The following is a 14,732-nucleotide window of genomic DNA, read 5'->3' as shown; positions in this document are numbered from 1 at the left end:
GCATGTCTACATGACAAGCTTGTCTACAGGAACAGATTTTATGTCAAAGTGAGAAATGTCAAAGCACATATTTTTATGTGATTGTGCCCAATCAAACAGCCATATGTCACTTCACCATGACTCATTGCTTCTGCACGGGGAGGACCATCAGAGACGCATTATGTCACTTACTACACTGGTACTCAGGAATACTGACCAGCGTGTTTATTGCATCCTGTAGTTGGGTAGCTGTAAGTTCACCTCTGCATTAACACCTGTGGTTATGGCAGGATTTTGTAATGCAGCAGCTGTGGGAATTAGAGCTTCCTGTTCCACAGGAATGGCTGAACCTACAAGAGAAGGGATGAAAATGACAGGACAGATGAGGAGGATGAGACTGAGACAATTCTCCAAGAGAATTTTTTCTTATAACAGCTACACTCAATGTGTTGTCACATCTGGTCTCAAGAACCAGGCACGGACTGGTGGAAGAGCATCATGTTATAGACTTATAGATTCATAGATATTAGGGTCGGAAGGGACCTCAATAGATCATTGAGTCCGACCCCCTGCATAGGTAAGAAAGAGTGCTGGGTTCAGATGACCCCACCCAGATGCCTATCTAACCTCTTGAAGACCCCCAGGGTAGGGGAGAGCACCACCTCCCTTGGGAGCCCATTCCAGACCTTGGCCACTCTTACTATGAAGAAGTTCTTCCTAATGTCCAGTCTAAATCTGCTCTCTGCTAGCTTATGGCCATTATTTCTTGTAACCCCCAGGGGCACCTAGGTGAGTAAAGCCTCACCAATTTCCTTCTGCGCCCCCAGGATGAATTTATAACCAGCCACAAGGTCGCCTCTCAACCTTCTCTTGCGGAGGCTGAAGTGGTCCAGGTGCCCTAGTCTCTCCACATAGGGCTTGGCCTGCACGCTCTTAACCATATGAGTGGGCCTTCTCTGGACCCTCTCCAGGTTATCCACATCCCTCTTGAAGTGCGGCACCCAAAACTGCACGCAGTATTCCAAATACAGTCTGACCAGTTCCCAATAGAAGGGAAGTATCACCTCCTTGGTTCTGTTTGTCATGCATCTGCTGATGCATGATAAAGTGCAGTTTAGACTTTGTCACACTGACGACTCATGTTCATCTTGGAGTCCACTAAGACTCCAAGATCCCTTTCCACTTCTGTGCTACCAAGCAGGTCATTTCCTAGGCAGTAGGTATGCTGGACATTTCTCCTCCCTAGGAGCAGCACTTTGCATTTCTCCTTGCTAAACTGCATTCTATTGTTTTCTGTCCATTTGTCCAACCTGTCCAGGTCTGCTTGTAGTTGTTCCCTGCCCTCCAGTGTGTCCACTTCTCCCCACAGTTTTGTATCATCCGCAAACTTGGACAGAATACACTTCGCTCCCTCGTCCAAGTCACTGATGAAGACATTGAAGAGTATCGGTCCAAGGACCGAGCCCTGCGGGACCCCACTGCCCACGTCCTTCCAGGTCAATACTGACCCATCCACCACCAATACCGACTCGTCTACCACCAATACCGACCCATCCACCACCAACTTGGGACCATCCAAGAAGTTGCAACATATCAGAATGACTGAGGACACTTCCTAGCAATGTGCCCTGAGCCTATCTATCCCAGAGAGGCTGAAACAGTTGCCTTCACTGTTAAGAAATGCATGGCCATCTTACCACCTGTGACTGCTACTGGTCAGCTGCCACAGGCAAATCACTTAAGTGACCAAGCACCAGGGGCACATTGTCCAAGGGGGGCTTTGGGGAGAGTGCCTGCAGGAAAATATGATAATTACAAGTTTCTGGTTATAAGATAATGTCTTTCTGCATGACCTCATGACTTAAAGCAACATGCTGCACAACCACCCATGGGTTTAGGTGTTCTGTAGAAGGGACTATGTGCTTTCCCAAATTTAAAATATTTTGTGCCTTCAGTTCTGTATGCATGGGGTACACAGATACCCCAGCCTACAGGCCTCCATGGACATGTTGGTCATTTGAGGCCTCATTTGTGCATGTTAAATAGGGCATCATGAATTTTCAGCATCAGGTGCCTTCACCTTTCAGCCACTGATCATATGTATGGGTCTGACTAGCAGTTTTCTGCAGTCTTATTTTTAGATTGTGTACCTTTATATCCTTATGATTATGGTCCATGAAGGCCTAGGTTGGCTCAATTTTCCATATGAGAAATCTGTTATAAATTTTACAAACACCAGATGTTTGCATGATGGAAGAAAATAAAACTGACTTTTAAGTAAACAAAACCAGACTGTGTGCGTCTCTAATGTACAAACAAAAATGTGCAAAAAGTGCAACATAAACCAAACAGTGCAAACCTGGTGTGCGTGGATTGAACCAAGAAGTAAATGTAGCTTCCAATGAAGTTTTAAAGAGCTCTTTGGGAAGGGCTTACCACCAAGGTGGTGTGTGGCCCTTGTCTCTGTAAAGGTTTGGAGTTGGACTAGCAGTAGACCAATATGTGGACTGGACAGATGAAGAAAGCTGGAGTGCTAAGTGTGCTCTCTCTGTCTCTCACAGTCAGAGTGTAGCTGTGCCTGGTGGACCTGCTGGCAAACACTAATTTCCCAGTAGGAAGAGTCCTTCAGCTGTTGGAGGGGGCTGCTGTTGACGGGCTGAGGGAGGAAGTAGAAAGCAAAGAAATTGCTAGGGAGACGTTTCCCCAGAAGCACAGCTGCTCAGTTCCTTAGGTCCACTCCCTGCTGCTGCACTTCTATCTCCACTCTCACTCTCTGTAGCTGGTACCTTTAAAGTCAAATCTTCTCCCCACCATCCCCAGGGATAGTTGATACCTTGGCACCAGCTCCTTAGTGATCAGACCCTCATACCATCATACCCTCCTCCTCTTCCTGCTTTAGGCCTCTACAGCCTTCCCATGATTCACTAATGCCTCTACAAGGTCTTAAAACATCTCTTCTTTTAGTTCTTTTCTTTGGGCCCTCAAAAATCACCAGACAATAACCTGTGGTTAATATGAATGGCCATAAGGGTCTGGAACTCATAAGGCAAGAAACGTAAGACATCAGTAAGGCACGTCTGGATGCACTACTAGATTCAGGAACCAGAGATAAGGCAGAATTGCTACGCACTGTTATCCCTCTCCTAGAGCATTTTCTATGTCTGAAATTCCCTTTTTATCTTTCCTGTGTACATGCTGAAAGTTTGCCACATCATTTATCGCCATTCTGCGGTGGCCCTACATATATTATTTAGGAGTGATGGTGTTTGTGGCTTATAATTCAGAACTGCTGCCTCCTTACGGTGTGAATGTTTTTTGAAGGTTTAAAGCCTTTGGTAGTTACAGTCCTGCTCCAGGCTTTGCACAAAATTTGAATTATTTTCATATTATTATTTTTATATGGTTTCATAAAAAATTGGACATCATTTTTCTGGATAATATGGATTTCCTGAATTAATCTCTCTCCTGACCCCACAACATCCAGCATGTTCTTAGCTCCAGAACTACACAAGATTCATTGCTCAATAAGCACATATCCACATTAAGGAAATAGTTTTTACTTCATTTTTTCTGTAATTTATCATGACCAGAACTTGGGTGCAGTGCTCCAAAATAAGGGGTAGTGAGGTCAGCAACCGCAAGTGCACCAGCACTTGACAAATAGGCAGGGGAAGGAAATGGGTTGGTTGGGAGGACTAGATTGAGTTCTGGAAAAGGTGAGGACCTTTGCACAAACTGCAGTCCTCAGCTGCCATGTTTGACACTTGGACAGAGGCCATACTATGGGGGGAAGAGGAGAAGCAACTCAGAAACATTAATTACTTTCCTTTGTGCATGATGGTGACAGCCAGCAGAGCAATAGAAACAAATGCCAGTCACCTAAATCTCATCATATACTAAAAGGTAATGCAAATGCAAATCATATTACCGTTTTCCTCCAGTGTGCTGCCGGGAGCACTGGTCTTGTCAGAAGTGGCTGCTTAACTGGCAATGGGCTCAGGGGTCTGTGGATCTGAACTGGGCTCTGTGGATTCCTCTCCAGTGTCCTGGATCATGAGTAGTTCCTTGCAGGTACCTCGGTACCTCCACTTGTGTGGATTTCTATGTCCCACTGTCCTTGGAGCATCCAGTCCAATCCCAGCATCTCCACAAAGTATGGCTTGATGATGGTGCCCCATGCCAGCCTCCTATTTAGCTCTTTGTGGTACAGACACGTGGCTCACCTAGCATCCAAGGTACAGTTTCTGTTCCTTGTCCACTTGTAGGTTCATTTCCAGTCCTGTCCTTAACATAACATTGCATGGTGTCACAATGGTCACTGTGAGGTCACTTCCTTAGTGATGGCATTGTACACTTCCTGTTAGCAGTGGTTGTGAATGAACAATTGCTATTCTTTAACATTTCCTCACATTGCAAAAAGATGCCAGAACTTGGCACAGGTCCAGTAGCAGGTGCAATAAGCCAACATATGTGTAGGTTTTGATCCTTGGAGTGCCCAGGCACAAAGAGGACATGCACCAGAGTTTAAACAGGGAGGTGGCCACAGAGGAGTAGAAATCACACAGTTAAATAGTGTAGCCATGTTGGGAAAGGGCACAAAATAGTGTTGGAGGGCAACTGGCAGACCACAAAACTGTACCAAGGCAGAGGCATGTTCATGAACATGGGACTAAGGTTGCTTGCCACAAGACAAATATACCCCAAGAGGTAGTCAAAGTAAAAAATTCTGATTACACTGAATTTACATTAGTACAAAGAGTTGCATCATGTGGACAATGCAACTCTTTTTAATAGCAGGACACCAGGGTTTATCCAAGGATAACTCATTTGTGTAGACAATAGGTTTTAAATTTTGCAAAACTGCATGATTTCATAGAACAACTAAAAGGGACACACAGAATCATTAGGTTTTTGGAAAAATATCTAAAGGGGGTCATTTGTAGTCTTTTAATGTCAAAGTCTTTGAATGTAGTTTATTCAAAACTTTCAGGCCACACTTCACTTGTCAATAAGACCAAACCCTAAAAATCTCAATTATTTTTTTCCTTTTCCTTTTAAATTTGGCATTATAATTTTCAGGCAGCACAAAACATTTAGGCCACTTAAAGGTGAAGACCCTGAAGTTCAGAGAGTCCTAAGGGAATTACATAACACATTAATACCGTGGCCTCTTTTTGAAATGCAAGGATAACAAATGCAAAATACACATTATATTATAGGCAGATCCAGGATTTTTATAAAAGGGGGTGGCAAGTTGGGTGTTGTGGGGTGGCTGCACTCCCTGCTCCCAGACTTCCTGCTTCCAGCTGGGGCAGGCAGAACATGCCACAGAAGAGCAGCCAGGCAGTATTTTTAAGTCCCCGAATCAGGTAAAAAATCCCCCACCCTTGGCACCCCCTCTCTTCCTCTCCAAGCTCAGTGGCACCTCCCTCACCCTCCTATTCCTCCCTGCATCTTCTCTCCTTATGCTTATGGGCACAGGAAGAGGAGACTCACGTGTTGCCGCCACTATCTGGAAGCTCCTGCCCTGCTCCATCCAGGTGAATGGGGAGCAGTTGTGTGGGGAGCCAGGCAAAGATAGCAGTGATGGGGTGGTAGCAGGCTGGCTCTTTCTCCCTGTGCCTGTTCTCATGCTTGTGGGGTACACCTGGGAGAACTGGACTGAAATCATTTCCTTGCACAGCTACTCCCCACAGCCCTGGATGGAGTGAAGCATAAGTGGCTCTGGAGCTTCCCAAGCTCCACTGGGGTCAGAAGGTGACAATGGCAGGCTTGGGAAGTGGAGGGAAATGGGAAGGGAGGGGAGATACCACTGAGTACAGGGGGGAAGGAGAGGGTGCCAAGGCAGGCCAAGCAGTCTTACCTGCTTCAGGAACTTAAAAAAAGTCCCTGGATCTTTCTCCTGCACCAAAGCCTGAAAAGGGGGCATGACTGTACCCCTCTGGATCCACCTGGCATTACATGGAATAACTTGAATTATTATACAAAGTTATAAGAGTTATAAAATAAGGTTTTCATACCATTTATTGAGATTATCTACAGCAGGGGTGGCCAACCTGAGGCTCCGGAGCCACATGTGGCTTTTCAGAAGTGAATATGCGTCTCTTTGAATCTTTGCACAAGCACACGGTGACCCATTCCATTAACTTCTGAAGAGCCGCATGTGCCTTGGGAGCCACAGGTTGACCATGCCTGGTCTACAGGGACTGAACCTCAGAATGTCTTGATCTAAAAATACATGTTACTGCTGCTTAACCTAAGGAATAAAAGATCATAAAGCTCCCATACCCCATAGGCCAGTGGTCCTCAACATTTTACACTCAGAGGTCCCATCAGAAAATGCTAGCTTTTAACTTCCTTTCATTTTTTGCTACAGAAATCAGTAGAGCAATTTTTCTGTTGCAAAGAACTTAGAAAACCAACAACAGGTCAGAATAGTTTTGATACTGTGGATGCCTATATGGAATCTCTAGGCTTGTCTTGTGAATTGTGCAAGTGTTTCCACACCTAACAGTGCTGATATTGCATGCAATGCTTAAAAGGCTCTTGCTACACGCCAGCTGAGAATCACTGCCATAGAACAGTAGCACTTGACCACTGGCCCCATGGGCCAAATCAATAAATCAATGGTGTGGGGCCAGTCAACAGGCCAGATCAGACTCCTGCATGTCAGTAACAGGCCCTTCACTCTCCTGGTGTGCCAGAGTCAGGCCCCAGGGCCCTGTGCCACCCAGACCCAGTCCCACGGGCTTTCCAGGGCCCTGTGCCATCCTTGTGTGCCAGAATCAGGCCCTGGGGCCCCACAATCCTGTGCTGCGATCAGGCCACACATGCCAGGATTAGATCCCAGGCCCTGTGCTGCCCTCACATGCCAGGATCAGGTTTTCAGGCCTGAAGTTACTCCTGCCTGGTCCCATGTACTGGGATCACTCCCCAGGGCCCCACAACACTCTGCATGCCTGATCTAGTGTGTGGGGAGCCCCAAGAGTCAGATGACACAGTGCCAAGAGCCAGATCTGGTCTGCAGGCCAGCAGTTGAGCACCCCTGCCACAGACTGTAGCATTCAAACTGAACTAGGCACACACTAGGTAGAACAGAAAGACTTGCATATGGAGGGTGATTGTAATTAGAACTGGCTGGGAGAGTTCAGCGTGGTAGGTGTCCACAGGATATATCTCTGGGCCCACTCACTATGTTGACTATTTCAGGAATGGGGAACCACTGTTTCCAGAAGTCACAGCTACAAGGCAGTTTCATCATATGAATTGCCTCAGCACATCCAGCATTGTCGCTTCCACCTGCTGCTATTCCCAGGCAAGAATCATATCCTGCGGGAGGGGGCATCATTGACCTAAAGAAAGTGCACATCCAAGATACAAGCAAAGCAAATGCCCGCAGGTGGCACAACATTGAAAAATCCACAGGGTGGGCAGAACACCAGCCTCACTGGAGATCATAGGACCATAGGAAAGTAGGGCTGGGAGGGACCTCACAAGGTCATCTAGTCCAGCCCCCAGCTCAAGGCAGGATTATCCTTGATGAAATCATCCCAGCCAAGTGTCTGTCTAAAGAAAAGCAAGGTCATGCTAAGGGTTTAAAGAGTGAGAACTGGGTGCAAGGAAATGAGATGAAGAAACCATGGCCTGAAGAAAGGAAAGGATCTATTTCAATTACATCAGAGGAAGATGGAGGAGATGCAAATGGAAAGATGGAAACTTTGGATCCAAAATCACAGGAACCAAGTACTATAGCCCAAAATCATGAGCAGATGTGTAAACCTCTTTGTCTGTGATCTACTCAGTAGTGGGAGACAGAGGCCAACCTGTCCTAGCACCATTTACCAGGTAAGAAAGTAGGAAGGAACACACTAGCTGAAAAGGTTTGCATTTCAAAGGAACAGCTGACATTTGGAGACTTCTTGGACCCTCAGCTCTTGTACTTTGACCCCTAAACAATATACTTGTCTTTTAAACTGGCTTCTGAATTTTTCATCCATAATGAACAGTGAGGAATCAATCATGGGGCGCCGGGGGGGGGAGGTGCGGGCAGGAAGGGCCATCTTAATTTCTCAGTATTGTTGTATATATATGTAACCCACACTTGAATAGCATGGCTCACTTTTTCCCTCTAGTGGTAAAAGCAGAGGCTAAGCCAAAAAGAGTTTCTGAGCTGAGGGCCTGAAGTAAAAGCTTGTGCCTTTCAGCTCCAGAAGTCCCAGGTTCAATTTCCATTGCTGACAACTTATCCCGGAGCAGGATATACTCAGAAATGTATACCATAGTGTACTCAGATATGTCAGCCTGCAGCATTTCCAGCAATCCTCCCTTTTCACTGATAAATGAATACCCTGAGAAAGGCAAGCTTTTTCTTTTAAACATGTTTATTTAAAGGTAAATATAGCTAATAGCTAGAATGGCCCCAGTTCCACTATAGATCTCTTCTGTCAGCTACCAGCTGTCATCTGCCTCAGTACAGAATTATATCTCAGGCAAAAGCAACAGACCACAGAATAGTACTTCTTAAATATACACAGGCATTTCATGGAGGATTAAAGAATTTTGTTCTGTTCCATATGGGTTTCTGTACTGCATCGATCTCCAGAGTATCTGTAAAAGAAATGTCTAGAATCCCTTTCAAGCATTCTCATAAGATTCCCCTTTGCATTAGAGCATAAATAACGCAACTTTCAATATACCTTCCAGTCTACATACACTTGCAATAGATGAGCTTGAAATCGACTTAAAATGGCTGATACAGCTTAGATGATGATGAAACTGCTTTCACACCACAAATATTTTTGATGTCTTCAGGAAGGGTTGAGAAGGCACACTTGGACACGCTTCCATATACACAGCATGTACTGCCAGTAAAATTCTCATAAGGCAACAAAATTAAGAAAAAGAAAAATATAAAATGCATTTATTTTAATTGCTGTAACCACTCAAAATGTCTCTGGATGCATTAACCACTTCCCCGATATCACAACCATATCACAAGCTGAATTTGTATTGAGAATACACAACATGCACTATATATAATATGCATTCTTCTATATATTCAATGTACACTTCAGAACCACCCAAAAAGATTTCTGAATCTGCCAGTATATCCCTGATCACGGTGTTTAGGAGTTATTTATGCTATTTGTCAGACACCATGGAAAAAAGGAAATACTGGAAAAAAATACCTTTGCAGAAGAGAGTTATGTTTACATAGAGGAGACAATAGGGGGGTGTGAATTAAGGCAAAAATGAATGCTATATGGATGGTAACGCTACATATAATATATAACTGATATTCAAATTACTCAAACAATGGAAGGATTTTGTTCCTTAGGTTGAAGAAGTAGTGAACAGAACAATGACATGTATGGAACCAGAGGGATGTCAATGACTACTGGATGTCACTTTTTCATTTTGAGACTCCATTGTTTCTCTATAAGCTAAAAATTGCAGGCTCAGCCACACACTCCAATACATCCATTAAAACAGGTTTAAAAATAAATACTAGAGGAGGGTTTGTGCACTTATAGCAGCAAACATCCAGGAGGAATCAGTTTGGCACCAATCCTGCAAATGCTTATGCATGTGCTTAGCATTACAAACACCAGCCCTCCCAATGACTCCTAATTGTTTTTTGCTCCAAGAGGGAAGCTCACACAGTCTTAAAGGATGGGATTGTCAAGGGAGCCACTGACTTGCAATGGGAGCTCGCCTCCTTTGGATATCTAAGTCAAAATGCTTCCTGCATGTTAAAGTTTTGATTCTGTAAGCACCTAAGCACCTCTTTTCTTTTATGCATGCCTAACTCTAAATGCAACTTCACATGTGCACAAAGATAACACGTGTGCCGATGTGTTTGCAGTATCAGAACCCATGTGAACTCTCTGTCCTACCGAAGAGGAAACTGGTAAGATTTGCTCACATCTTTGCCCAAAATGCTGATTTTCCTTTTTAGCTGTCAGAACAGGCAAGTGAGGCCTTTTGGGGTGGAATTAGCTTAAAAAATGAATATATGTTTGTTTTTTTTAACAACTTGTGGTCAGAGTGCCTTTATCAAAAAAGATCTTGGACAGTCTGACCATACTGTTGGTGCTTGTGCTTGCAAAAAACAATATCCATAATACATGCACTTTTTAAAGTAAAAAGGGTATAATTTGATGCTTTTATGACATATGGAACGTAGTTTCTCAGAAGGACTGCATTTGTATACATATATGTGAGATCTGGATAAAAAGGTGTAAGTAAGCAGATTACTCGCAAGTCTGTTGTGAGACCATCAAAATCAAGTACACACTGGTCTGATGTTCAAGTGTTGACCTGTTAAGACAGCAATAAGGAAACAAGGATCTGGACATACAAACAACTTATTGTGGGGCTAAAGGGATAGGGCTTTACCATGTGTCACCTACTGTGGGCGACTGTCCACATGTATGTTCTTAATCCATGAAAGGTGGAAGCTGAGCCATGGGATACTATTCCTCTTTTATTGAGGACTAAGCTAATACAGTTTAGCTTTTGCTTACCACACGGTAAGACCTATACGCAGGCAGTTTCTGTGGAGCAGCTCATGCATGGTAAAGTACTGTCCTGGTAAGTCGGCCACTGTGAATGTGGCTGTGGCTGGCTACCCCAGGACACTAAATTATTCTGTCAAGGCACATTGGGCACAGAATTAATCGTACTGATTAAAATGAAAATTCAACTACTGTATGTGGCCATACAATTACCACTGTTAGTATTAACTACCATATCTTTGAAGTCACGAGTCAAATTCACCCTGGTTCAGACTACTAATTTTGCTCTACTTTACAGTTGAATCTTTGTTCTCTCTGGGCACATCTATATGTGCTATTACTGCGCATGAATAAACTGCAGAGCTTATTCATCTTGTGTAGACATGCCCTCCATATCTCACTGAGGACACCTGCTCACTTGCAAAAGGCACTAATTCATGATTGGGCCAAGATTCAAAACTCTCCGAACAAATTATAAAAGGGAAACATCAAGTAGAAGTTCTGTTGTTATCGTTTTTCAGAACTCCAGTCTCCTAAGCTTCCCATATCATCTGTTCTTTCAACTGTACCTGAGCTAGAGATCCTGTCTATTATACCCGCTCTGTCTGTGGAGTGTTCCTATGAAAGGAATATCTTCCTGCAGAGTAATACAGTATTAATACTAGCTGCCAATCTGAGAAGAATCAGATTTGCAATGTAAATCACCACTGATTCCAATGGTCTTTCAACAATTCCTTTTTCCTCCAAGAATCACTAATATTCATGCTGGAAAGTAAGCCCTGAGTCATTTCTCCTGTCACCCTGTATCATGGGAGTCTCAGTGGGCGCATCTACATTTGAGCATTTACTGTGCAGTAACCAAAATGACTGTGCAGTACAGGCACGTGTCTACACGTGCAAACTCATATTGCGCATTAAATATGGTGACTTATGCCAATTTGAGTGTAAATTTGATACGTGCATCATGCAGATACCAAATTTACACCTGATTAGTTACTGCACAGTAATGCATGTGTAGACACCTTACTGTGAAGTAACACAGCATTAATGCACTTTAACGCCTGCACGTGTAGATGCTGACCTATTCCTACTTACTGCATAGTAAAATTAAGCCAGAGTAAATTAATGCTACAATCTAGGCAGGCTGCCTTCTTAGAAACCTCTAAAACCCTGGTGGCAGGGGCACTGCAGAGTTGGGGGGGAAGCTTGAACTTGGGATTTATATATTGGGATTGCATGATGTGGAGCTTCTGACCAGTACTTGGGCCCATGGGACAACCCTGGAAGGCAGGTGGGATTCAGAATTATGTCTACATGGCACAACACAACTGGGAGCCTTTCCAGCTGCTGGGACCACCCAGGATTGGAAAGGTATAAGATGGTTCAAAACCACCACCTCCTTGGGCACTGCAAACTTAATGCTGTGCTTTTCTGCACAGAATCTCACTCAACCAAAAGGCAACAACAAGGACCACAGACTAGCTGTCTTGGTTGCAAATCCTTGAAGCTCTGCTGCCATGAGATCTCACACCAAAGTGGGCAGACACTGCAAGACTTGCCAAGGTCTACACAGCCATCTTTTAGTATATCTTCACTTGTAACTTGAGAGGAGAGCAAGGTGAGTGAAGGGAACCCTTGGGGCAGGAACTGTTCTGCTGTGTTTGTACTGCCCCTGGCTCAATAGGTCCTTGTTTGGGGTTGGGTTTCACAGGCACTACATCAATCAAATACATACATACATATATGCAATAGAAAGCAAAGGAGCCCTGGAAGAGGTTCCATGGTTCTTACTGGATCCAAAGTTGCTTCCATTGCCACCAGGCCATGCCTGGGACCAGCCCTGAGGAGCAAATCCAACCCACTCTCTCCTACTCAGTACATACCACAAAGCAAAAATGAGGCATCCGTGAGTATGTGCTACTGTCCCCTCAGACTTTCTCTCTTGCACATGTTTAGGGCTATTCTAAGCCAGCTCCACTGTCGTATTTCTGGGCTTCATACACAGTGTGGAAGCAGGGACGACATAATAGTTAATGGCTTGATATGAAGGGAGGGTAGGCATGGTCATTGTTACTGTTTAATAAAAATGAAAAACAGCTTAGTCACATAGACACTCCAAGAAACAGTCCCACTTCCTGCCATTCCTCCCCAGTCAGTAGCACTAGCCAAAGCCAGATACCTACCGAAAAGTCCATCATCTAATTTGCATCTTGTATAGCTATATAACACCCAATATGTGAGGTACAGGGAAGTGGCTATTTTGATAAACATGTACAGTACTGGAACTAAAGGGGGCAACTGGGGCAGCAGCCCTAAGTGCTGCCTTTGTGGGAGGGCATCAAAACAGCTGCACCCACAGAAGCAGCTGATGGTGCCACTGAGATGGGCACCATGGCAGCTGATGCTACCCAAAGCATCATGTGGCTGCCCCAGGCCCAGAGCTACCCAGCTATGCCTGTGCACCTGTACCATGCTTTGCAAGTTGCTCCTAGCTGCTCCTCAATGCCTGCCCTTTGGGATACCATTAATATGTTATGGTGAGTAGCATCTTTCTAAGTAAGATAGGCAAGAACAGAATTTGAGTTTTTCATAATCAGGTTAACCCCCAATAAATTTACAAGCAGTGAGTTACCTACCAGTCATGTAGTCATTCCACTTGTAAATTTTACAACTGTTCCTCACAAATCCATCATGTCCATGCATCCTTCAAGAGTGAAACCAGTTCTACAGTGAATAGGGATATGAGGCAGGACATGCCATGGGAATCTTTAAAATCCACCACGGACTTCAGAGTTGTTAATGTTTCATTAGAAGGAAGTTTGGTATTGAAGTCCATTGCCTGAGCACATCCTTCAAACTACAACCCAAGGGTAAGCACATTGCCAGTGCCCATGCCATCTTGTGATTAGCTTTCTCAGCTCCATGTAGAAACTGTATTTCAATTCCTCCTGTGTGTTTTCTCTTTCATGCCATGGCAGTGGTAGCTATAAGTTGGTCCGGTCCCAGAGTCATGTAACTGAAGAACTGTTTTCTGCAACTACCCCCCCTAACCCATATGTTTGTAGGTAGGAGGAGGGTCAGATAGCATCTGCAGTTACTTAAGCCAGGTCTTCATGTTGTTGGGTTTTTTTACTGTTCCATCATGGGAGAATGGAAACGCTAAACAACACAAGCTGAATGAATGGCTTGGGACACTACAGCTACCTTGCAACAGTTATATACACATGCAATTCTTCAAGAAGCATATGGTATCAGGCAAGAAACTTGATGCATTTTACACTGGAACAGGATGTACAGTAGAACTAAACACATCACCTTGACCTATGTAACAGTAGCAATTGTAAACTTCTTAAGAGAAAGTCCAGGCAATAATGGCTGGGGCACATAGGAACTGGGAAATAGTGCTGTGTTAGGCACCCTGTACTTACGAGATCAGATGCTCTCTTTTGCACTTTACAAGAAGTTAAAAGTCCACTGCTTGAGTGGGTACAAATTCAACATATAGTAATGCTGCTAAAACCCAAGAAGCAAGTTACAAGTTGCAATAACAGAGGTAGAACCATTACAGACATACTTGTACTAATAGCTATACGATATTTAATTGGGCTGAGGTTCGAATTGGCACGTTTTTACCAGATCACTCATATTTTTAAAGAAAACTGTCCCCGAAACAGCTGGTGACAGTTTAACTTTGTTCATAAAGTAAAAATTGTTTGATGGGGTCTGGGACCGGAAGGGAGCGTATCAGACACAGACGGGATTTGCCGAGTATTATCCTCACAGCTACACGGCACAGAGACAACAAGCTCCTGGTATGGCCTACAACAAAAAAAGGACAAAGGAAAGACATTGAGGGAGGGAAAGCAATAACTGCATAAAAACAACAGATGCAACCTGAACTGGGCCAGGTGTCCAGCAGGTGTAAATTGCAATAGTTCGACTGACTTCCATGGAGCAATACTGATTCTATCATTGAGGATTTGTCCCATGTTCTATACCTCAATGGGAAGTCAGCACAGAAAAAACCACTTCTGTGCTACTATTTGCAAGAATCAAATGATCCATTTTGCAAAATCAGATGATTCATTTTGTAAAAGCTCAGCCTCAGCTGTGTTTCATGTGCAGTTTTCAGGGCTGCAGGGGAAGGGAGCAGTCTGTGTTAGCTGTTACTTCTTCAGCTGAGGTAAATGAGGTTGGTTCCAGTGAAGTCAACAGAGCTACAGCTATTTGTGCACC

At 44.2% G+C, this 14,732-nt stretch overlaps 1 protein-coding gene across 7 annotated transcripts in view; it reads right to left on the bottom strand.

The window, feature by feature from the left end:
• Positions 1 to 8,363: 8,363 nt before the first annotated feature.
• ASB1 (ankyrin repeat and SOCS box containing 1) overlaps positions 8,364 to 14,732 on the bottom strand; it is a 27,744-nt gene continuing 21,375 nt past the window's right edge. For 3 of the 7 annotated variants that reach the window (XR_003093147.1, XR_003093151.1, XR_003093152.1), the window contains 2 exons: positions 12,380 to 14,315; positions 8,364 to 8,854 (listed from right to left, as the gene is read on the bottom strand). Coding sequence is in view for 1 of the 7 variants with exons in the window: in XM_014518184.2 (XP_014373670.1) it covers positions 14,182 to 14,315 (134 nt within the window). In the remaining 6 variants the exon portion in view is untranslated. Of the gene's footprint in view, positions 8,855 to 11,517; positions 14,316 to 14,732 lie in introns of those variants that run through there. The other 4 variants (XR_003093149.1, XR_003093150.1, XR_003093148.1 and 1 more) reach the window with 4 other exon arrangements.

This window comes from Alligator sinensis, unplaced genomic scaffold (assembly GCF_000455745.1).
Source record: "Alligator sinensis unplaced genomic scaffold, ASM45574v1 scaffold233_2, whole genome shotgun sequence".
NCBI lineage: Eukaryota > Metazoa > Chordata > Crocodylia > Alligatoridae > Alligator > Alligator sinensis.
Note: the sequence above shows the minus strand (reverse complement) of the source record. Positions and strands in the feature narration are given on the sequence as shown.